The sequence below is a fragment of the Tyto alba genome, unplaced genomic scaffold, assembly GCF_018691265.1.
Source record: "Tyto alba isolate M040663 unplaced genomic scaffold, T.alba_DEE_v4.0 Super-Scaffold_2, whole genome shotgun sequence".
In the NCBI taxonomy this organism is placed as follows: domain Eukaryota; kingdom Metazoa; phylum Chordata; class Aves; order Strigiformes; family Tytonidae; genus Tyto; species Tyto alba.
The window spans coordinates 90277330-90300020 of record NW_024881282.1 but is presented as its reverse complement, the minus strand read 5'-3'; the positions used below and the strand labels follow the sequence as shown (position 1 = coordinate 90300020).

Sequence of the window (22691 nt, the reverse complement as noted above, 5' to 3'; positions counted from 1 at the left end):
CCAGCCGTGGGCACGGAGCCTGGGCAGGCGCTGCAGGCCAGGGAGGCCCGGGCCGCGGGGCGAGCAGGGCGCTGAGGACGGAGGAGTGGAGCCGTGTGGGGAAGCGGCAGCTCGCGGCGGGGCCGGGTTTGGCGGCGGGGCCGGGTTTAGCGGCGGCCCCCGCGGTTCGCCCGCCGCCGGGCCCTATACGGGGAGCGGGCCGCCCGTCCCCTGCCACGGCGCCCGCCATGACACCCGCCGCCGGGCCGCTCTGCGCGGCGGGAGCCGACTCGATGGTGGGGGACGTCGGGGGGGAGGCGGGCCTGGGACCTCCGGGCCGCCGGGGGGCGCGGCGCGGCGGGGCGGGGCCGGGGGGCGGCGGGGCCGGGCCGGGCCGGGCCGGGCCGGGCGGAGCGGGCGCTGCCATGGACGCTCTGTGCCGGGCCGAGCCCCGGCCCCGCCGGTCCGCCGCCGCCTCCCCGCTGCCCTGGGCCCGCTTCTCCGCCTGGCTCGACTGTGTCTGCGTGGTCACTTTCGACCTGGAGCTGGGTCAGGCCATGGAGGTGCGGGCAAGGGCCGGGGAGCGGGTCTGGGGCCCGAGCAGGGTCGGGGGCTGTGGGGGAGCGGGGACAGGCAGGGTGTGGGGCAGCGAGCAGGCGGGGGAGGGTGGAGGCAGAGCGAAAATGAGGGGGACGGGGCTGAGCTGGGGTGCAGGGAGACGGGGAGCAGGGGGGGGGGGGGGGGGCGAGAGAGCGGGCAGAGGGGGCTGGGGGGAGCGGGCAGGGGTGGAGGAGGGCCCGGTGCGGGGGGAGCAGGGGCAGAATTAGGGCTGGGGTGAGGCTGTGGGCAGGGTGGAGGGAGCTGGTGGGTGTGCCAGGAGGGGGTGGGCAGAGGAGCAGCCCTGGGCGTGCAGGGCCGAGAGGAGCCGGGGCAGCCCCCGGGGGCAGGGAGGGGGTGACTGGGGTGGACGCAGGGCTGCTGAGGAGGAGGAGGAGGAGGAAGGGTTGTGGAAAACAGCCCGTGGGTTTAGGGAGCGGGGGGGTAGGGGTGGATCTCCCCCAGAAACGCAGATCTGATGTGTGGGGTCGGTAAGGAGGGGCTGAGGTGGGTGTCGTGGGACGGTGATGGGGAGGGAGTGGGGGAGCAGTGGGGAGGGACCGGGGTGCTGAGGCAGCTCTGCCAGCCTGAGTTGTCGGAGGCTTCCCGGGAGGTCTGATAGGTCTGTGGGAGTCATTGGGGGGCCACAGGGGATTAACTGGGAGTGAAAGGGCTGGAGCAGTTTTTCCCTATTCCCTGGAAGATTGGACTGTTTGCCTCTGAAAGAAGATTTGAAGGGAGTTAGACACCTAAGGCTTGTAACGGGACCGAAGGCAAGAGCTGGTTGGTCTTCTAAGAAAATGCTACATGGGGGGACCAGATGTGTCTGGATTATTCTGAACCTAAGGCATTATATCAAATCCCTTGATATTTGTTGTGTAATTGTGGGAAGTACTCCTCACTTTGCCTTTCTGTAAGGAGGTTAACGCTGTTTTTCAGAGGATTGAGACTCAATTTTTAAAGTCATGCTGAAGCTTCTGAAGGGAATAGAAAGCAGTAGAGATTGAGCTAGCCTATTGCTGCTCTGTTTTCTTAAATACTTGACTATGTTTCTTTCCACGAGGCCTGAAAATAAATTTTAAAATCTGCTGTAGACCTAAGTTTCACATGCTCTATGTTCTTTCCTGCAAAACCAGACCTGATATACCCTGGAAATGATGCTGGGATAATAATTAGCATTTACAATTTAATGCTTCATAGATCTGTTTTAATACGTAGCTACAAAGGTACTTTCTTACTATTTTTTTTACCTGTGTAGCATTATAAGGAAGGGACTTTGTCATCAAGGTGTGCAGTAATTTGTTAATCCCCAGATATTTTTCTTCATTTGCTTCCTTTCCTCCTATTTCCTGTTTTGCCTATATAACTATTGATGGGAAAATGTTTCTGATGAGGCATAAATGACCAAGAAGACTGGGAACATCTCAGCATCTGGCCTGGGTGATGACACAACCTCGCCATCGCTTTTCCTTTGGTTGTGGATTTCTGCCTCTGAGCAAAGGCTTTGGGCAAGCAACAGGGGTCTGCGCAGAAAGGAAGCCAGGCAGAGAACAATCTCTGTGATAAAGGTCCCAGGTTCCATTCTTGATGGAGTTGGAAGAATAAAAAGGCTTAAGCTGTTACTGTCTTACAGGGGAATTCCAAGTAAAAGTATTTAAAAATTTGAAAAAAGTGTAAATGTCACTATTGCCAGCAAGCAAATGGTGTCATTATCTTCCTGCCTATTCCCTATTTCCATCTGTTGCCTTGGTTGTTTTAGATTGGGTCCACATCCTGCAGCTTGTCTCCAAGCAGGCTGATTTCTGCTGCCGAGAAGAGGGAGTTTCATGATTTGGGCTCCCAACTGCAAGTTTCTGGGTTGAAAAAAATGCATCCGTGGCACCCAGCCCTGTGGGACTTCAGTCCTGGCTCAGTTTGCACGGGAAGCTTGCCATAGACATTACCAGATCAGTGTAGCTGACAGATTAGATCTTGACAGAGCTCTCTGTGGTTTTGTGGATGTTCATCTATCCCTCTAAAGAGTGATTTATGCACAGAAGCTGTTCACGCACCCAAGGATTACACAGTGTGACAGGCTACAAATACTTGGAGTAACTTGCTCTACCTCATGTGCCCACAGCAAAGTGAGTCAGAAAGAAAGGAAACCTCCTGTTTGGGAGGTTGCACCATACTTGCATCGTCTCTGTAAATCAGTGTGTGAAGATGCAGACATCCTGAGTGTAGACCAACTTTAGGAAGTCCCCTGCAGTTCTGCTTTAGGAGCAAGCCTGTCCCAGTCAGGATTTCTGTGCTGAGACATTGACGTCCTTCCCTGAAGATTACTTTTTCCTGAGTATAGGATTCTTTTCAGATAAAACATCTCTTTTTTTCCCTTGCTGCCCAAATCTACGCAGAAGCCACGTCGTTGAAACCTGATTAGTGTGTGTCCTTCAACGACACTGAGTAGAAAGGCAAAATTACCCCAGAATGGGGTAGGATCTGTGGGTACGACTTCACAGCCAAGAGCTTGTTTAGGGTCTGCTCAGATTTCTGAATATTGCATGACTTGTGTTCTGTGCAGTTGTCTCACGGTGCAGATACACCATTGGCCTGAAATTAGGTGAGTCCCACTCTTGTTTTTAAATATCCAGGTGAAAAGGCGTTACAAAGGAAAACGTAGGTTAATGCAGAAATTAGGTTTCATTCTGACTCATCCACCAATTCACATTTCTTCAAAAAGTCAACTACAGTTGGCAAAAATACCAGGGAGAGGGAAGAAGCATTTCTGAGAGGATCGTCTCCGGCTGGCAGTCGGTGTCCTGCAGGAGCAGCCCTCCCCGCCAGCCCCTGGCCTCCGACTCCGAGGGCGAGGGCTCCGACTTCTCTGGTGCCGCTGTCATAGAAACGCTGAAAATTCCTCCCTGCGGCTCTGAAATATCCCTTTTCACAACGGCACTGGCTTCTCCCTCCCTGAGCTTTTCCAAACACAGGCACTTTGTGGAGCTGGCTTACTTCAGAGTCACCAGAAGTCATTTTCTGGGATGTTCTCTGTGTTGCTATGACAGCAGCAGAGCACTTGGCATCCTTGCTGATATCAACAGCAAAGCCTTAGTGCAAGGATCTGTTTTCAACAACATGTGTCACCTCCACGCTTGTTAATTCAGCATTGATGGGAGAGAGCACTACGTCACAAGTTATGACATAATTTAAGCCCTTTTGGGCTACTTCTGAGATATCCAGGGACTTTTACAAGGAAAACGTTCCTTTTTTTTGTTGTTGTTGTTGTCTTTTTGCTTTTGAGGATTTATAGGATTCTTACTAGTTTAGATTGGGGTTTTAATCTTCTAAATATTTAGTGATTTCCTGCCCCCCCCCCCGACATATATGTCAGACTGTTAAACTGAAGGGGAAGCAAAGATGCAGAAGATAACGCTTATTTTTTAGAAACATGATATCTGAGGTTTTGGATCTATTAGTGCTTCTGTGCTCAGTCAGAAGCATTTGGGCCTGATTTTTTTATTTTTTTTTTTTTTCCCCCAAATGCTGAGCACACATCTCCAAGTGAAACATATACTTAGCGTATCTTAAACTTGGACCCACAAAGCAGCTAGGAGCCATCAATACCCACTTCTGGTCTGATTTACTTGCAGAAAGACCCCCAGAAAATGCAGCAGGACAGCTAGAAGTCTGTCTTGACTCTTGAACTTAAGTTTAGATCATCAGCAAGCATTGCAGAAAGCACGATGCTGTGAGATTCCTGAGCTGCTTCATAAACCAGCATCGGGTGTCCAGGTCTCCGTTCCTGGTCTATCCATTATTAACAAAATAAATGTTTGTATGATCACTAAATTAGTCATAACCACAAGAATTTATTCAATTGCCTAATGCAGGAATACAGCAAGCAGAGAAGTGCATCTTCTCCTGTGGCGTAGTTGTAATGCATCCCTTTGTGCTTCAGTGTCTAAAAAGCTTTCATTCTCTAGTCGTGCCTTCATGTGCTGCCTCATCGCTGTAGTCTGGATGTGATAATTTTGCTCCTGTATTTTTGTAGCTTTCGTCTTTCAGAGAAGCTTTAACTGAAGGCTAATCAGCGTAATTTTTAATTGTTAATTTGACTCACTCTCTGAAGCTGATTAGATGACCTTGCCAAGGAATCAGTGGGGAATTGTTAGAGCGAAGCCAGCGCGCTCGGTGAACTTCCAGCACTCTGGCGTGCTGCCACCCTTGCTATTTATAGACTTGTAAGAAGAGTCAAGCGCTGAAGAGAGCTCCTGATTTGAGTACCAGATGACTCGCACACTGACCTGAAGCAGAGTTACTGCCCGGGAGCTGCAGAAGTCTGATGAGCAGATCTCCATTTTTCAAGTCATTCAGTGCTAGTTTCTTTCTCATCTGGTTATTTAAAGCCACCTGCAATTTCTGTGTTCCCCGCTCAGGAAGGGCTATAAAGGCTGTGCAGTTTGTAAGGACTTCGGTTTCTATCCTCTGCCCAGTGACATGTGAAACTCATTATTGCTGTAGCTGTGTCATTTCTCACTTCTGGCTGTGATTGTTTCTGTAGTGGATCTTGCTCGTGGATCTTGCTTGCAGTTTTGCCCTCAGCCCTGACCTGAGAAGTCTTGCATCGAGTTCTCTTTTATTGGGTTACAGCAAATGCAGAAACAGTGTTATCAGCATTTATAGAGTTCAGCTGCAAAGCTAGAGTCTTTAACTAGATGCTTTAAAATTCTTGACAATCTTTCTTATCTGAAATGCTGGGTGATAAATTGGGTGTAACACAATTCAGCTGTCACTGGTATGCTGACAAAGCATGAGTCTTCAAGCCTGTGCCAGACCCACCTCTTTCTGTACAAAATAAATCTTGGCTTGTCTTTGTAACAACAGATCAAATCAGGGAGGCTAAACCAGAGCTCCAAATCCTCTCAGACTTCTCCCGCTGCCTGTTTTCTGCTTTTTGGTTACTGTGCACAGCATCTCTAGCTCACCAGTCACTCAGGACCATTAAATAAGCGTTTTCACCCCAGAGGCTAGGATAGATACCCAAGTCGGTGTCTACCACCAGGCTTTGTATTGTTTAATGTACATAAGGTATGTTGTTTTCTAATCTCTTCATACAGCTAGAACCTTTGTCCAGGCTATCGCTGTCTCTTCTTGATCATTGCTACATCTGTTCCTCTGCCCTTGAGGACAGCAATCTTGCCCTGCCCCAACCTTTGCACAATGCTGCTTCAAAGGTTGTTCTCCCAGTCACAGCTGTTAACGCTCTCTGTGACATCCTCCAGTGGCTCTTCTTTCCATACCTCATCACATCTATGCATAACTTCATTTTCAAAGCCATTCTTAGTCTGTCCCTGCTGTCTGTCTTCTCATTTCATTGCTGTGAAATCTGGTTTTACCTGTCAGCAGCCCATGATGCCAGTCTTCCTCCCTCCTTCAGAATATCTGGTGGGTTTAGTGAATTGTAAGTGATTTCTTAGCAGGATTTAAGAAGAATCAAAATAACAAGTGACCCTCCTCCAAACAACAATTAGAAATACGTAAAGTCAAAAAAATTCTATATAGGACATTATTTGGGGCAATTTCTAAACTTGTATTTAAGTGCAAAATTAAATACTAATGCTTTCTCGGCTTGGAGAGTAAGTATACACTAACATAATTTCAAGCAGCATTGGAATAGTCCTCTCCTGCCTGCTTTAGAGAAGACAGATGTTTGCACGTCAGGGATCGGTACGGAGAAGTTAGCAACAGGGTGGTGGGGCTGTTTGTTCACTGAGCTATCGACTCTCAAGTTAAAGTCTAAGTAAAATATAAGCCATTCGGTCTGTCTCCAAATCTGCCTGAATAAATACAGATTCTGTGACAGGCTCGGTGCGGTGGGTTATTGACTGGCAGGTTTTAAAGGGGTGGATGTACCTTCTTGTAGGATACGGTACTCTGGGAAAAATAAGGCACTTACTGCATGGAAGCAATGTTTATTGATCTGTGTAGAAGTCAGGGGGGAACAGCGTGATTGACTTATTGGCTCTTGTTTCTTTTGCAGTTGGTGTATCCTTATGACTTTAGACTAACAGAGAAGGAGGTAATAACTTTTTTTTTTCTTTTTCTTTTTTTTTCTCCCCTGGTTTTAAAGATACTGAGCAGCAGTGAGGGAGGTTTTCCTCACTGTGTGTTTTTGTTTGTTACAGAAAACTAGTATCTGCTACTTGTCCTTCCCAGACTCCTACTCAGGTGAGTAGCATCTGTGGGCCTTGCCTGCAGCCTGCAGGATGGTTTGTGGCCATCAGGAAAGAAATGGGTTCATGATGGAAAGAGTGAGTCATCACCTCTGATGCAGCAGAGACTGATGGGCTGTATCTTCTAGAACCGTGACATCAAGGAGCACCCAGCCCTTAGGTCTGAACAAAGAGGCTCCTTGTCATTTTGATTGCTCTCTGGCTATAGAATCTGTGATCCAGTGGGTGACAGGACAATTTCTGGATAACCTTGCACACTCATGCTTCACCCGTGCCAATAAAATATAAAAAATAGTCACGAAGGGTAGGTTCCCTGAGGTTTGTAGCTGTCAACTGTCAGCATTTCTATGTTTGCGAGTGAAGTGCTCAGTGAAGGGAAATAGATGGGGAGAGGCTGCTTGCACAGCAAAAGTATTCTCAAAGCTTGTATTTATAACTCAGAAAGGTGGCAGTAAGAAGTAAGCAGGTTAATTCATCCCAGTACCTGTTTCTTTAAGAATGGTTCCCGACTGTTAGTTTTCTACAGCTTTCCCCAGTTTAGTTCCAGATGTTTTTAAGGTTGTACTTTCACTGGTTTCTCAGAGCTTAGTGAACACTCATGCTAAATGTCTCTTTTATTAAAGTAAGTTGTTTACTAATAGTGGTATCTTCAGAACACACACAATAGTCTACTCTTCTTTGGAGCGTAGCATCTGCAGACACCAGGAAGGGAGTGTGTCCTCCCACCCCCATGTAGCACCTTGATTTTTGTTCAGTGAGCTTCGTGTGTTTGACTCTTTCCTCATAACCAACCTCTTTGTATGCACTCAGCCCTACCCCTTCTGCCCATCCAACTGACAAAAATCAGGGCTTCGTGCTTTTTTTTTTTTTTTTTTTTTTTTCCCCCCCCTGCTGTACAAAGTATGCTGGGGGGGAGCAGTAGAGCGGGACCTGGGAGGTGCCCGGCTGTGGTGCTTATCTAGCTCACTTGCTGGAACTATTGCACTGGGGATTGTCCTTAAAATCAGTGTTTGTGTGGTCCTGGATTAAGGCTGTGGATAAGAAGGGGTGGCTGCAGCTGCTCAGGATTGATGATACTGGCCATTGTCTTTAAGCTTCCCAGCAATGGCCTGGCAAGGTTTAGCTTAATGATACCAGTTCTTGTGTTCAGCTCTGTGTTCCTCCTGCCTTGCACTGGGTTTTGGGGGTTTCTTTATGCTGTCCCTCTCCACGTCATTTTCAGTTTCGGAGTTCCTTGCACGTCAGCATCCCTGTTTATGTCAGCATTTCGGGTTTAACCAATTTCCAGCTTTCTCTTTACTGAAACTTTTTCCTGAGCATTTGTGATCTTCTCTGTCTCAGGTGGCCTGGGGGATACTCAGTTTAGCTTCCGCCTCCGTCAGTCCGGGGGACAGAGGACCGCTCATTATGAGGATGATGGCGAGTACAATAGAGAAGCGCCCCTAACGCTGCAGGTCAGTTGCATTTCAGTGCACTACTTACACCTGCTAAGCAAACAGTAGCGTTCTTGGGTTAAAAGCCAAATAGATTTCTGATTTGTTTCCTATGCATAAAATACTCATTTCCTCTGGCCATGGGAACAGTCAGAAAAGGAGAAAGCTTTCAGCACAGGGAGTTACTTCCATGTTAATACTCAGAGGGCCATGTCGAGAATCCCAGCTACTCTGACAGATGGAAGTGAGTCGGGGGACCCCGGATCGGAGCAGTGGTCATGTCTAGCTACAGCGAGAAGATAAGTGGTGGCAGCCAGGTGACATCCAACAGGGTGCAGGGCTGCCTGCGCACGCTACCGTGAAGCACGACGAGAATATCCTTGTGGCAAATTAGATGTTTACCTCTTGTTGAGGGATGACAGTTCTTTTCATCTGTTGCAGAACCTATGTGTATAAAACCAGCCAGAATAGTTGGCATGCTGCAGATCCCCGCTTCGGCGTGCAGCATGCGGGCTGGTTTAGCCATGCCCAGGCCCTGATGGCAGGAGTGTCTGTTAGTTGTGGTTTATCCATCAGTGAGCTGCCTGCCCGTTCCATGCAGAGAAGGGATGTGCTGAGCACTGCTGCTTCTTTTAATTGAGGCGATGGCCATCAGATCCACTTGTCCTCTTCTGCTTTCTCCTTTGAGATGATGCTTCCTGTGCATGCGCCTTTTTAGCACTTCTGCAATTTTTTGGTGATACGCAATCCAGAAATGGATTGCTGGCCTGGGAGGGAGTAGGAGGATTTCTTTTCCTAAATTCCGGTCTAGAGATTTTTCAGTTTGCATACATCTTAACTGCTTTGTAGCAATCAGACACCATCTCACAGATTCACCTAGCTTTAAAGAAGGTGAGGGAAGTAAAACTGCCAAAGTACTGGATTCTGTGGTGGAAAAATAATTGCGAAGAGAAAAGGTGCCTTAAACTGTGGGGCCTGTGAGCCTTCAAAAAATGATAATGATGGTCTTTGCGTTTGGCACCGATAACTATCCTTCCTCCTTGCTGTCTGTGGGAACTTAGAATGCATAGCATGTTTGAAATGATTGCTGGGGATTTGTATTAAATCTCTTAGTTTTCGTGGGTGCTATGAAGCATCAGTCAGCTTTGTGCTTCATCCTGAGCGAAGCTGGACTGGTACTGCCTTAAATGCCTGGCTAAAGAGGAATGCAGTGGGGATGGTAGAGGCCATTTCCTCCTCTCAGAAGGTGATGCATTCCTTCCTCAACAACGCATTATCCTCTAGCTGGCAGAGAAAACTGACAGTCCAGGCACATGGGTGGCAGCAGGGATGAGCTCAGAGGGTTGGCTCAGCTGGTCCTTTTAGTGGAAACCTCAGTTAACACTTTAGATGACGGCCCCGAAGGTGCTGCAGAAAGGGGCTGGTGAAAGGTGCTGGCTGGAGGCTGTAATTTTTTGTGAAGTTCGTTGTTTGTATCTCCTCTCTATCTTCCTGCCTGGTCAACTCCCAGGTCGCTAAGCATGGACAGCTTTGGTGAATAGGAGGGAGTGCTGTAATTGTGTCGTAGCAGGAGTGAGGTGGCCGGAGGGAGCCTGGCGATAGCAGCGATCGCTGTCTCAGTAACAGCATTGTGGGTCTCTCTTGCAGCGGGAGTCAGCTCATTACTTCGGTTATGTATACTTCAGGCAAGTCAAGGACAGCTCGATGAAGAGAGGTTATTTTCAGAAGGTGAGTACTGAAACCAGATAGCTTGCTACTCTCAACCGGTACATAGCTGTAAAAAGGCACCTATCCATAGCTGTAAAATAGCACCGCTTCCTACGTGACACCCACAGTGTTTCTGCAGGAAACAGCAAAGGTCACGGAGAACAGGAATATGTGGAAAGTGTAATTCCAAACAAACCTGGATGCGGTTGCCATGGTGTCTTAATCACATGAGCGGTGACCTGCTGTCTGAATCATGAGATCCTGAAGTACTCGACCGTTTGCTTCAGTATGTACTCTAGTGTCGGACAGTGAGAGCATATACTTCATTACTGCAGTCTCTGCTAGTTATGCCTTAACCCTACTCTTATTATTGATTTAATTTTTCTTCTTCCAAGCAGCTGTCTGGGAGTGGATTTCCTGCTGGGCTGATTGCTTCTAACTAGCAGCAGTGACACTGCTGGTACCTCACCAACCTTGTCTCTTATCGTAAATTCCTTTGACACATACACTGGGAAAGAATAACATAAACTGCACGTTTATTTCGGCATAAATATGCAAAGTGCTTTGTATTATTCAGACAGATAGTTACGGTCACGGCCTGAAGGAGAGTGGAATTTCAGACTTCTAGAGAAAGAAGATATTTTACTTTGATCCTAAGATCCCTGTTTTCCCATGTGTCCTTGGAATTACTCTTTCGGTAGTGTTTTTTCACATCAAAAGCTAAAATGCCATCCTCTCAAACAAACAGCCTTTGAAACCCGCTCTTCAGAGAGCGATGCTTCATAGATCAGTCTGGTAACGTGCTGGAAGGGGACACCATGGGGACACTGTTCTGTCCCAGCAGTTACTCAGCCTGCTGTGCTTTCTCTCCTCCACCTCTAGGCAGTGACATGGAGTTTCTTCCAAAGAGACATGCCAGTACAGAAATGAGTTTCTTTGTCTTCACTAAAGCAGTAGATTGATCACTCAGAAACTTGGAGGATTAGAGAAACTGGACATCATGGGGACCTGACGAACAGATATTTATACCAGACTAATTTCCTTGCCCTTTGGTAGACTTACAAAAGTAATGGGCACATGGAATTCCTCAGTGAAGTATATTGTCACGCTCGGATGGTTTTTTTTTATTTGAAGTGGCAAAGTTTTGAGTTGGAAGGGAGGTGTTTAAATAACTGTTGCAGAAATTTTCACTGGATCCTAATTAATGATTAAAGGAAGAGAGTAATCATCATAGTAATGAAAACCCCCAGTGGGACTGAATTGGAAAAGTTGTAAAAAGCAGTGATATATCTCCCAAAGAAGCATTAGAAGGGAGCCAAAACAACAACAAAAAGAGGCATTGCTGGAAACAAATCAGCATTATTTCAAGTTACTTTGTTCTTCCCCAGAATTCCTTTATTTCGTTTATCTACCTAATTTCAATTTCAATGGTCTGCTCCTTTGCACTGCTCTGACTGATATGGTTGTTTTGGTAGCTTTGAACCTACCAGCAATTTATTTTCATTTTTCCTCCAGTTGATCTCTTGCTAGGTCCCAATCTCATCCCTCTGAGTTGGTAGAAGTTGCCAGCTGTGCTTATTCATTAAACAAAAAGCTCCTGGCCTGTGTGGGTACTCAGGGCCTCCCAAAGCGTGGAGGCTGAATAACTACGGAGCTAGGAGGAATTCCACCAGTAGAAGTGCTGCTTTTGAGTTCTTTCATGTTTTTGATGTTGGGTTTTAAGTGTAGCCCTCTAGTAAGCAGTGCAAGTATAGGCAGTGCTAGAAATGATCAAGTCAAAGGGTCCCTGACTCCTAAATGTACCTTTTTTCAGTCGTTGGTGCTGGTGTCACGCCTTCCATATGTGAACTTGTTCCAGTCGTTGCTGCAGCTGATTGCTCCAGAATACTTTGACAAACTGGAGCCGTGCCTGGAGGCAGGTGAGCCCTCAGATCTGGGAGGGGAGGGTTTGCATATCAAAATCTTTCAGAGGTTTTATCAGGAAGTTCTTGAAAGACAGCTGAAATGTTCCAAATTAGTTCATCCTGGAACAAATTCCAACAGGGAAAAACTTTCATCCAAGTGGTTGGCTTGTCAAAATTATAAACAGCTGTAAAGGATGCTTTAATGGGAAACGTCTGACAACCTTAATAGATGATGCTGTCAGTTTTGCATACAGTGTATTCCCAGAGAGAGGAAAAAACTGCTAATGCCACATCTCTGTCTAGGCCTTTACTGCACTATTCAACTTATCCGTGATTTATCAGCAGTACAGCGCTGCTGGGCCCGCACTGGGAGCGGTGGTGCAGACATAAGTCTGGTGTCTGACCTAAACTTGCACAATTATTGGATACAGTGTTTGTTTGCAACTAGCCGGGGGGGACACACGAACTAGGAATGAGTGATAATTAAATTGGCAGAATTCACAGGACCAGCTGAATTAGCTGTATTGACCTTCAGATTAAACTTTCTTCTTTACCTGTGTCCCTGCAGTCTGCAATGAGATTGATCAGTGGCCGCCTCCTGTGCCAGGACAGACCCTGAACCTTCCAGTGATGGGAGTTGTCATTCAGGTACTTGTTGCTGATAATCTGTACTCAGCAGCAGGCTGAGGCAAACTGGGAAGTGGAACACGTATCCCTTTTTCTTCTGGAGGTTAAAATTGCTCTTTGCTCTAGATTCTTTCCCTTTATTCCTAACCTCTGTACAATTGGAATTGATAATTGATGAAGCTTTCTCATGTGGATGTTTATTAGGAAAGACAGCAAAGCGTGTGTGCATGCTGACTGAGTCCATCTCCCTGGATAATCTGTTTTATTTGTAATCCAGGTGGGAATCCCATCAAGGGTGGATAAGCCAGGATCAAGCCCAGTGAAGCAGTTCAATCAAGAGGTGAGATGAAGAGTGGCATGACACAAGCCAGTGACGAGCAGATTTTAGACTACTGGGGAGGGAGGGTGGAGAAGAACTGGAACTCCTTCAACCTTGTCCTGTTTGAAACCACTTTGGCCAAAGACTAATGTGATTTAAGCTACCCATCTGGTTCAAACTGTGTGCTCTCTTACCTGTGTCTTTCAAAACAGGACTCTCTGCACAGAATTTGCGTGCTTCAAGTTATTTATGTGCCTCGTTCTCACAGTTTTTGTTCACCTTGCCTTTCCTGGGAATTCATGCATAGGTAGGTCTCCACGAGACCCTACCGTAGTGTTCTCTGTTTTGCAGCGTTTGCTGTCTGAACATCTTTACTGCTTTTATTCAGCTTTGATTTTGATTGTTTATTTGATTTTTTTCCCTTTTTCTCTCCTTTGAAAAACGTTGTCATATTTCACAACTTTTGGTACCCATATTACCAACCCTTATTGTCTCTATATGTATCTTAAGCTCTGCCTTGCCCCAGAGGAAACTCTAGAAAATAAAGGAGTAGACACAGGAAGTCTTTCATACCTTGAAAAGAAGGGATTCTTGGCTATCTTCTAGCAAAGGAAATTCATTTAGACCTTGAGTGCCCCATCCAGATCTGTTCGTGGCTCATACCTCTGAGCATTAACCTTGTTCTCTTCTTTTTGTGCTTACTGTAGAGGGAGCTACTCTGTGATTGATGTGGTCGGTTTAGATGGCATTTTAGTCAGGACGCTTCCATTTGCTAACGGTTTTGGGGTTGTTTGTGTTTTTTTCCTTCTTCATTTAGAATTTGTTACCAGCCCCACTGGTTCTCCCCAGTATTCACGAACTGGATCTTTTCAGGTGAGAGCCACCACCGTTGCAACCCTCTCCTCTTCATCTGCTTTCCCTTCCCCTTGCTCAGAGTATCTTACAAATCGTAGGAATAATGAAGAATGAAAAATCACTGCTTTGCAGGGTGTCAGTTAGAATACTTGGCTTGCAGAGCTCACGCAGTGTTTAAACCTGTGTGCACTGCCCTTAACGTAATCCCCCCCGTATCCTGGTGAGAGGAGTGTTTCTTTCCTTGGCCTCAGCTGGTGATCAGTTTAAGCCATAAAGCATACACGTTGTGTGTCTGAACCAAACTTTTCAGCATTACAGGTGCTATTCTAATAGACATACAGCCGCTGTAATCCACATGCATTCTGCTTTGTTTAGATGCAAAAAGCATACTGAGAGCAATGTGATCAGCGGGTTGTTTTACATTGCTTAAAGCATTTCCTTTAAACATGTATAAAATGGTTGAGCAGCAGCGTGTGTAAAGACACATGGCATTCTGTTGTGGGAGACTAAAAATCAATCCTAGATTTCGAATTCCCAGCTAGAAGCACATCTGGATGGGCTTATGTGCAATAACTGTGTCTGGTCTTTTCTGAACTGCATTTCTAACCCCATTCTTCCTGTCACTGACAGGTGTTTCCAGCCAGTGTTAATTCATATCCAGATGTTGTGGGAGCTGATGTTACTGGGAGAGCCAATTGTTGTAATGGCACCATCCCCTACAGTTTCTTCAGAAATGGTTCTGGCACTTACCAGGTAATGCCCTCAAATTCTGAGATGCAGAAAACTGTACTAATCAATTCTGGCAGTGTTTGTCTTTCAGATCCACTCTTCTGCTGAGTCAGCTGTGTTAGACTGAGTTTGCCTATGAAAGCATGTAAGAAAAATAGGACAGCTAGAGTCTTGCTCATATTCCACCAATGGCAGAGAAAAGTGACTCTCCTGTGTTGGGAGGCCTGATGGTTCATAGCCCTGAGGAACTTTGTCTCCCCAGCTTTGAAATCTGCTTTAGCAAAAAAAAAATCAGAAAAACAAAAAACCCCAACCCTGGAACTCCTCCAGAGTGTTACCTCTGGCAGGACAAAACACTGCTCTAGGAGGTAAACCTGATGTAAACACACAATCCTCCTCTGAAGTTTGTATGGCAACTATTCTGTCTTTTGTTACAGCTGCCTTGCTCCTCTGAGGTACTGTTGTGACTACCGCCCCTATTTTACTATCCACGACAGTGAATTTAAAGAGTATACCACCAGGACACAAGCTCCGTAAGTAGCCAGTAGACCCTTGCTACCCGCTCGCCACTCTCTGTGTGAAGGAAACCCCGAGGTTAGCATTGCTTTGCTTTTTTTCCCCCTCTTCCTAGGCCAAACATCGTTGTGGGAGTCACAAACCCTTTCTTTATCAAAACTCTCCAGCACTGGCCGCACATTCTTCGGGTTGGGGAGCTCAGAATGTCAGGTAAGGGTGGAACCAACGTCCTGTTGTGCTGGTAGACCTTGTTAGGGGCTAGTAGTGAGCTGGCAGTTGCAGTGCTAGCCATCCCTGTCCACATCTGCGTTCCTGTGAGAGCTGAGAAACCAAAGGGCAGTCTTGACTGACTCAGTCGATGTGCAGGATGAGCACAAACAATGGTGAAGACAAATCATGATAACTTGCTGTCATTTTTGTTTCTGAATCATTAAGAAAAGGAGAAGTCCTTCCTGGGCAGGAAAGAGAAAATTGCATAGGGAGGAACAGAGAGGTGGAGAGAGAGACTCTGATTAGTGTCTCTGAAGCCAAGAAAACCTCTAGGTTGAGGAGTAGGTTTTTTTGCAATGCCCCCTTAACATGTTCCTGTTCCAACATTTTAGCAGGAAAGTTAGCAGATGAGAAGGCCTCTGTGGGGGTGGAGTTGAGGGAGGATGTGATTCCAGTGCGAGTGTAGGACTGAATGTTCTCGAGTGCGAAGTCTCGTGTGCGTGCGGTGGCTGTGAGGGCAGACTCGGAGCCCGAAGAAGTCATTTGGTGTCTTTCCACAGGAGACCTGCCCAAGCAAGTTAAGGTGAAGAAGCTAGCTAAACTAAAAACTCTAGACACGAAACCAGGTAAGTCCGTTTGTCAGACGTCATTTGATTTTGTTTCCCCTTCCACATGGGGGATTGTGCAGGCATGCGAACACGGCGTACCTTATTCTTTGCATCTCAACAAATGCACATTTTAGCGTTATCATCTTCTCACACTTGATCGGCGACACAGTAGGGCATGCCCCATCTGGTACAGAAAAACTGTATAGCTTTGTTCTGAGATTGAAAAAAACAATTTAAATTAATTGAACAAGTTATTTTAGTGTTGGGGGAACAGCTTCTCATTTTCTTGGGTTTATTTCATATATCGTACCTGCTTTTTAGATGTGATGGGAGTCAAAGGAGCTGGCTTACCTAGAGCGAGCTAGCTGTCACTTAACTGCCTGTTCACCTCAGGCCTAGCCATAACCTGACCCCAGTAAGTTACCTCACCAGAAGCTTAACATGAGAAGGTCCTTGAGATAGTTCAGTGGCCTTTAATCCTGCTGTGAGTACTGGCTGCACTAGCAAATCCATCATTTAAAGATTATTTTTTAATAATTGTTTTAATTATCCACACACACAGAGCTGTCAGGGTTTGTGCTGAGTTTCAGTCCTACCCCTGCACTGTATAACAGCACCTCCTCTACATATGTGGGCAAAGATCTGTTTCTAACTTCTGGTTCTGTTGTTTTGTTTTGTTTTTTTTTTTTTTAATTTAGGAATCTATACTTCCTATAAAACATTCCTTCACAAAGACAAAACCCTGATAAAAAGATTACTAAAGGTAAGCAGTTTCCACTCTATCCTACATCCTGTATGTCATTGTGGGAAAACTGCTAACAGCTTGATTTAAACAGGCAAAACTCTCCAGAAGGAACAGGCTTTTTACTGTGCGTAATGCTTTAGTCAAGTATACTTGGACATGTTTATCATGCCAGTTTTAAAATTTTTGGCTTGATATTATGGATTAAATGCTGGGTCTACCTCAACCTGCGTGAGAAGAATTCTTATCAAAAAAAGAGTCTGAAAAAACAGATTCTGTGGAGTGAAATGTGAGCGATGTGTTTAACTAGAGAGGGGAATACGTATTTTGGGCGGCACAGTTTTCCAGACTTCTCTGGGCGGGCTGCTTATAGCTGCAGCGTTTGCAAATTCTGTGTCTGTCTGCATAATAGAGAACAGCACCTTTGTGAATGCAGGGCTTGTGCTTGCAGGGGATTCAGCGGAAACGCCCGTCTGAAGTCCAGAGTGCCCTTCTGAGGCGTCACCTCCTGGAGCTCACCCAGAGTTTCATTATTCCCCTGGTGAGTTGGGCAGAGACTTGTCAGGGTGCTGTAAGGGTGAGGGGGGGGTGAACAGGAGATGCTGGAGTGACAAGTTTGCACTTGCCCTCTTTTATTCACCCGCACCTGAGCATCCATAATGGATTCAGGATGTGGCACTCCATAGAGGTGTTTTACTCCATGGAAAGGAACTGAATGCCTCTTGAATGCAAATTTCAGCAATTAGCATAAACATCTGCAGGTTGGATGTTCAGCACACCACGTGTAAAGACAGAACATTGTTGGTTTCCTGCGAGGTAGGAATAGTTGATTCTAGTGCCAACTCTTCGCCCTTTTCGGCAGGTAGTCAAAGCAGATATACAGGGAAGGGACGGGAGCCCCAAACGTTCCTCTTCCCCTCTAACGCTGGACTGAAACCCGCTGCCAGTGGGAATCCACCCATCTGGCTTTGCAAAGCATTGCTGTAGAGCTTAAGAGGGCTGTCCAGGTGGTGCTCACCACCCCAAGGCAGATTTTGGCGAATGCTTTCTTTCAAGGCCTTCTCCGTCCCATCCCACTAGGAAGCTGCTGGTGCTTTTTTCGGTGACCATCCAGTTGGCCAAGTTTGGCTCCTCCACTTTCTTTTCTACGTCATCTTGGGAGGTAGTACATGGGAGGACAGAGCATCTTCTCAGATTCTAGTCCTTCCTGCCAACTTCTTCCCACCTGGCCTTTTCTCCCATGGCATGCGTGGGATTCTCACAGTGTAGTTTTGTGACCTAGTCCCTGATGGGAAACAAGCGGGAACACAGGCTCATGTAAAAAGCAGTTATGAAGAAAAAACCCAGAGAGAGTAGGAGGGAGGCTGTTGGTTGGGCCTGTGATGTTTTGGAGAAGACTGTCAAACTCAGTGACTATGCAAGAGGCTCCTTGATTGTTATAGCTTCTTTTTCTTTTATTTCTTCTTAGGAGCATTATATTGCAAGTCTGATGCCTCTGCAGAGGGCCATTACTCCATGGAAGGTATGTTCAGTTTTCCAATTGCATCTGCTTTCCTTTGACTGCAGGGATTGGCAGTAGTTATGCCATATGCTGAGCACATACTCTGATACTCAGTGTGAACTTCCCTCATTGAAGGAAGAGGGTTATTACTCCCTTAAAAAGAAAAAAAAAATAAAGCTGAAACAACCATTGGGACAGATGCTTCCTGTTTTGCTGTAAGCTCAGCTGTTGTGAATCTAATTTGAATTTTACCAGCAAGGCTGCATTAGATGCCTGTGCATTTTTTGTTCTAGTTGCTGAGCCTGCCCTGTGCAGCCTCTGCCATGGCAAATACAGATCTCATTTCCCCCCCGTTTCTTGTGGGTGCTGTGTAATATGGTCTTTCTGTTGTGCAGAATCCCCCACAGATTCGTCCTTTCCGTCAGGAAGATTTCATGAAGACCCTTGAGCATGCTGGTCCCCAGCTTACCTGTGTACTTAAGGGTGACTGGTTAGGCCTCTACAGGTAAGGTTTCGGTAATTACTCGCCTTAACGCCTTCACAGCTGGTGCAAGTTACAGTGGACATCAAATCCTGAATTAGAATTGGGAGCAAAAAGGGAGTTGCAGGACAGAGACTGGTCACCTGACAAACTCATGCCTGTGAAGAGCTGATTAGCTACTAATGGTCAGGAAGAGCAAATGCAGAGCAGAATCAATCCTGCGTTTTTAATGGGTCAATACAGTTGGGTTTAGAAGCTGTCGGCTCTCCATCTTCAGGAACTTCAACTAAGTCCTCACTGCTGGAGAAGGACACTCGTCTCTGACATCAGCAGTGTCATTTGTTGGGAATCTTTCTTTTTGAGGAGTCTGGTCCTGGGCAGATGGTGTATAAAGACTTGTAGATCTTGATCCGGTGTGTTTGTAAGCGTTCAGGACAACGGCCGTTTCATTATTACTGCAGGATGGCAACGCTGCTAGAACACAGAAGGACCTAGTTTCTTCAGGGCAGAATTCAAGAGCGTGCAGGAAAGTTTGTCCATCGTTTTTGTAAAGGATAATTAGTTATAAACGGGAAGGAGAAGACACTGATCACAATATGAGTAGGAAAAATCCAGAAATTGGTCACCCAGTGGGAAGGGAAATGGGAGATGTATAGATATGGAGAAGGGAAAAAATTCCAGAAAGCGAGCAGGGACAATAATAATGGATTAGTATGTTTTGTTGCTGTGATAAAGTTTGTACCTTTCTGTGCTTTGAAAGTATTTAGCGGAAAACAAGCAGTTCTACTCTTTATGGTGTGGGTGTGGTAGACAGATTTAATTTTGAATATCTAAGATTTTGAAGAATAGTAACAAAGAACAAGCAGTTTCAGTAAATTGGTTGAGCTTTGCAGGCAACTGATGTACGTGCAGAATTTTACCCATTCCAGGGTTCTTAACCCCATGAGATTTTGTGCATGTACTGTTTCTTGTGTTCCTGAGCCATACCCCTGACTGAAAAATGAGTCTGTCTTTATCGCAGCAGCATCTTGAGATCTTGGCTGGGTTTAGGACTCTCTGTGCTGGGGAGAATGCCTGAGAAAGTGTCCCTGACGTTGCAAAAAGAAATGGTACAAACATCAGCTGAGTTCTGCTGGTGAAATGCTCTCTGCAAGCAGCCGGAGGGAGTAGCTCGAAGAGATAAGTGGGCCACTCTTATTAGAGGAAAATGCTGAAATAGGGCATCTGAGAGATCCCCACTGTTAGTGAAATTGTTGCAAAGAATGTGCTGCTAAAGTGGCTGTTGCTCAGCTCTATGTGGCAGCTTAAACTTTCTCATCTCTCCCTTTCTCTGCTGCCACAACCCTTGGCTTTCAGCGAGTGGCTTTTCAATCCCATTTCGAATTTGATCTAAAGTTCTGCAACACTCTGAGATAAAAGCAGGTATTGTGCTGCCCCCTGTTCATTTTCTTGCGTAGCTCAGTAAAAACGGAGGTTTATTACTGTACTGCACCGGAGAGGTGGAAATTACACATCCTTTGTCATAGCCTAGATGACACCTTGTTTATGTAGGAGGGTTGTAAATCACCAAATAAATGGGACTTGTGTCTGTGCTAGCAAATGGTTGAAAGCTTTAAATATTGGGAAAGGAGGGGAATTAAGCAAGGTGCTGCAGAGGAGTGTGAATTCCTTCCCATGTTGAACCATCCCAGTTGTTATAACTCCAAAGGAAAAATGGGCCAAAGTCAAGCTGCCGAAGGGCAAAGAGCACGGCTGCTTGCATGGGCCGAGGCGTGAGCTGGCAGGATTGTCCCTCTCGCTGGTGACGAGCTGCTAAAGCCGCTCAGCTGTGTCACGTTAACGCCTGACAGAAGTAGGCCAGATCGGAGAAGAGCCTGCTAGCTCATGATGGGTCACTGTCCCCAATGTCCCATCCTCTGGCGCCTGTGTCTGCTGCGGTGGGAGGGGGAGCCTGTGCAGTGGAGCCAGCGGGCTTCCCCAGCTCTCTGCCCCCTTCTCAGTGTCCCCTCCCTTTCTGCAGGCGTTTCTTCAAGTCTCCCAACTTCGATGGCTGGTACCGCCAGAGGCACAAGGAAATGACGCAGAAGCTGGAGGCCCTTCATCTGGAGGCCATCTGTGAAGCGGTATGTCCCAGCTGCAGGTGTCGAAACCAGCGCTGAGGTGGTTCCTTCTCGGGCCTGGCGCCTGGGCGCTGGGAGCGCGGCGACCTCGGGCGCTGGGTTCTGCGCTGAGGGGTGGGAGCCGGGGCCCGGGGCCCTCGGGAGTCGCAGTTCCGCCTCGTGCCTGTCAGGGCGCGGGAGTAACAGCCCGTCTGGGGGACAAGAACGCGAGCGGCTCAGCTCCCCCGCTTCGTTAGCCAGTGCAGGTCCTGCTCTGCCTGCTTTCTGCCAACTGATTTTCATTCATCGGGCCCTTCCCAAGCCAACAGACTGCCAGACTGGAAGCGTCATCTCTTGCTGGCTTCCTTAGTGCCTAATGAAAATAGGTAGGATTTGTAGTAGTGACTGCTGGTACAATTTCTTAAACTGGGGTAGTCCCAGGAGCTCTGGCCTCCTGCCCAGGTGCGTCTTCAGCTGCAGCGCCTGCTTCACCGTTCAGCAGCGCCGCCCCTCCAGCACGGCGTGGGCAATGCCAGAGCTGGCTCCTCTTTTAACAGGCCTGACTCCGGCAAGCGGATTGAAATTCTGAGCACGGCACCAGGCTCCCGGGGCTGCCTGCGCGTTACTGCGTCTGTCCTTGGTTCTCCTGCAGGCAGGAGCTCGATGCTGCCCTGGGCAGACACGCGGGGAGAGCTCCGTCGTGCTCGCTTCGGCTTAAGGGCTGCGAGCAGAGTTGTGACAGAGGATGAGAAACTTCCCCCTTGCTTTCATTCCAGGCTTTGCTTAAGGGTATCTCTTTGAGAACAGCTTCTGTAAAGAGGAAATGTCCCTGAAGAAAGCTGTTCTCTCTCTTTAGAACATTGTGGCCTGGATGAAGGACAAGTCTGAGGTGGAGATTGTAGACCTGGTGCTAAAACTCCGCGAGAAGCTGGTAAGTTTTCCTGCAGTCATTCCTCTCTGTCTGTGTGTCTGTGGCAGGGAGAGACCAGGGACTTTTGCTCAGAAAACTTTGTTCTCATTCCCTGATTTGGAGAACTGGCAAGTGGGACAGTCACGAAGCTTCAGTGTTTGTGCGGGAAAGGATTCAAAGTTCTGAGTCTTTCCATCTTCCTGAGGCTCAGGTGACAGTTCCCTGTCTGCTGTCTCACACCCTGAACTAAAGAGACAACGTGACGTTTGCTGAGCCAGAGGCAAGGCGGAAAGAGGAACTTTGAAGCCATTTTAAAATTCCGCTCTGTCTCGCTGTAGGTCAGAGCCAGGTGCCAGCACCTCCCTGTGAAGGAGGAGACGCTGCAGCGGGTGGGCCTCTATGTCGAGACCGTCATCGGCTCCTTGCCGGAGGATCTGCAGACTGTGCTGCACCACCCCTGAGCACGGGGAGGGGACTCTCGGGGAGGAGGACGGGCCCTCCCTCCCACCCTGCTCCGCGCTGTGAGCACCTGCAGCTGCCTTTGGAAAGGAAAGTTCTTCCCCGACCCAGGCGGCACGACCCGATGTGCGCCTTGCTCACAACTGTGTGTGGGCTCGAGCGCGTGAGGCAGAACCGTGGCGGAAGGCGGGGAGCCGTGCGCGCCGCGCTCTGTCTGGCCCCGCTGTAGGAGCTGGATTAGGGGACTGTAAATGAGAAACTGTTCCCTGCGTGGCTGTTAGTAGGTCAGAAAGCGACAGCCAGGCTTCCAGCAGCATGCGATAGGCTCTGCAAAACGTGTTGCCCGTATATCCACATCCATCTGTGTCTAATGCTTGGGCTCCCAAATCTTCAATGCTGTCATCCGGCCTGGAAGAAGCAGGACCAGCCCTGCGGGGGGGGGGGGGGGGGGGCGCTGTTTTCAGGACAGCTCCTGACGATAACGAGAGAGATGCCAGTCCCCCACGTACAAATGATGTGAAAAAATTGGCACTGCCCGTTCAGCAGCCTGACTCATGCCGGCAAGAGCTTCAGCTGTGATGGGAGTGGGAGGATGAACTGCTGGTCACGGAATGCTGCTGGTTTTGTTCCAAGGCAGAGGCAGAGAAGAAGGGGCTGGTGCACCTGCAAGGAACAGAGCTCTCCCGCGACCCCGGCGGGGTGCTGTGCGAATGGCAACAGCTACTGGAGCTCCAGAGAGAGGAGCTGGCCTCCAAGCGTAATTTATTCTGCTTGAAAAATAAAGTTTGTGTGCTCTAATAATA

General features: G+C 47.6%; 1 protein-coding gene across 2 annotated transcripts; it reads left to right on the top strand.

Annotated features, from left to right (window-relative positions):
* The first annotated feature begins 356 nt into the window (after positions 1-356).
* On the top strand, positions 357-22691 carry DENND6B (DENN domain containing 6B). 2 transcript variants are annotated; one of them, XM_042793141.1, is made up of 20 exons: positions 357-542; positions 6596-6634; positions 6741-6783; positions 8130-8242; positions 9869-9949; positions 11742-11847; positions 12401-12480; positions 12737-12799; positions 13596-13651; positions 14264-14386; positions 14800-14895; positions 14994-15088; positions 15649-15714; positions 16395-16459; positions 16890-16979; positions 17907-17960; positions 18335-18444; positions 20441-20543; positions 21376-21450; positions 21768-22691. In XM_042793141.1, the coding sequence occupies exons 1-20, from the start codon at positions 405-407 to the stop codon at positions 21888-21890; spliced, it is 1719 nt and encodes a 572-aa protein (XP_042649075.1). In that variant the 5' UTR covers positions 357-404; the 3' UTR covers positions 21891-22691. The 2 variants fall into 2 exon arrangements, with proteins under 2 accessions (XP_042649075.1, XP_042649074.1); XM_042793140.1 differs by having other exon boundaries at positions 16875-16979.

What these genes read in the sequence shown, in the direction of transcription:
- DENND6B (XM_042793140.1), top strand. Translation starts at nt 405, where the DNA reads ATGGACGCTCTGTGCCGGGCCGAGCCCCGGCCCCGCCGGTCCGCCGCC. An exon ending in AACTCTAGACACGAAACCAG is followed by an intron (nt 15,715 to 16,394) that starts GTAAGTCCGTTT and finishes TTTTTAATTTAG; the next exon opens with GAATCTATACTTCCTATAAA. An exon ending in TGATAAAAAGATTACTAAAG is followed by an intron (nt 16,460 to 16,874) that starts GTAAGCAGTTTC and finishes TTGTGAATGCAG; the next exon opens with GGCTTGTGCTTGCAGGGGAT.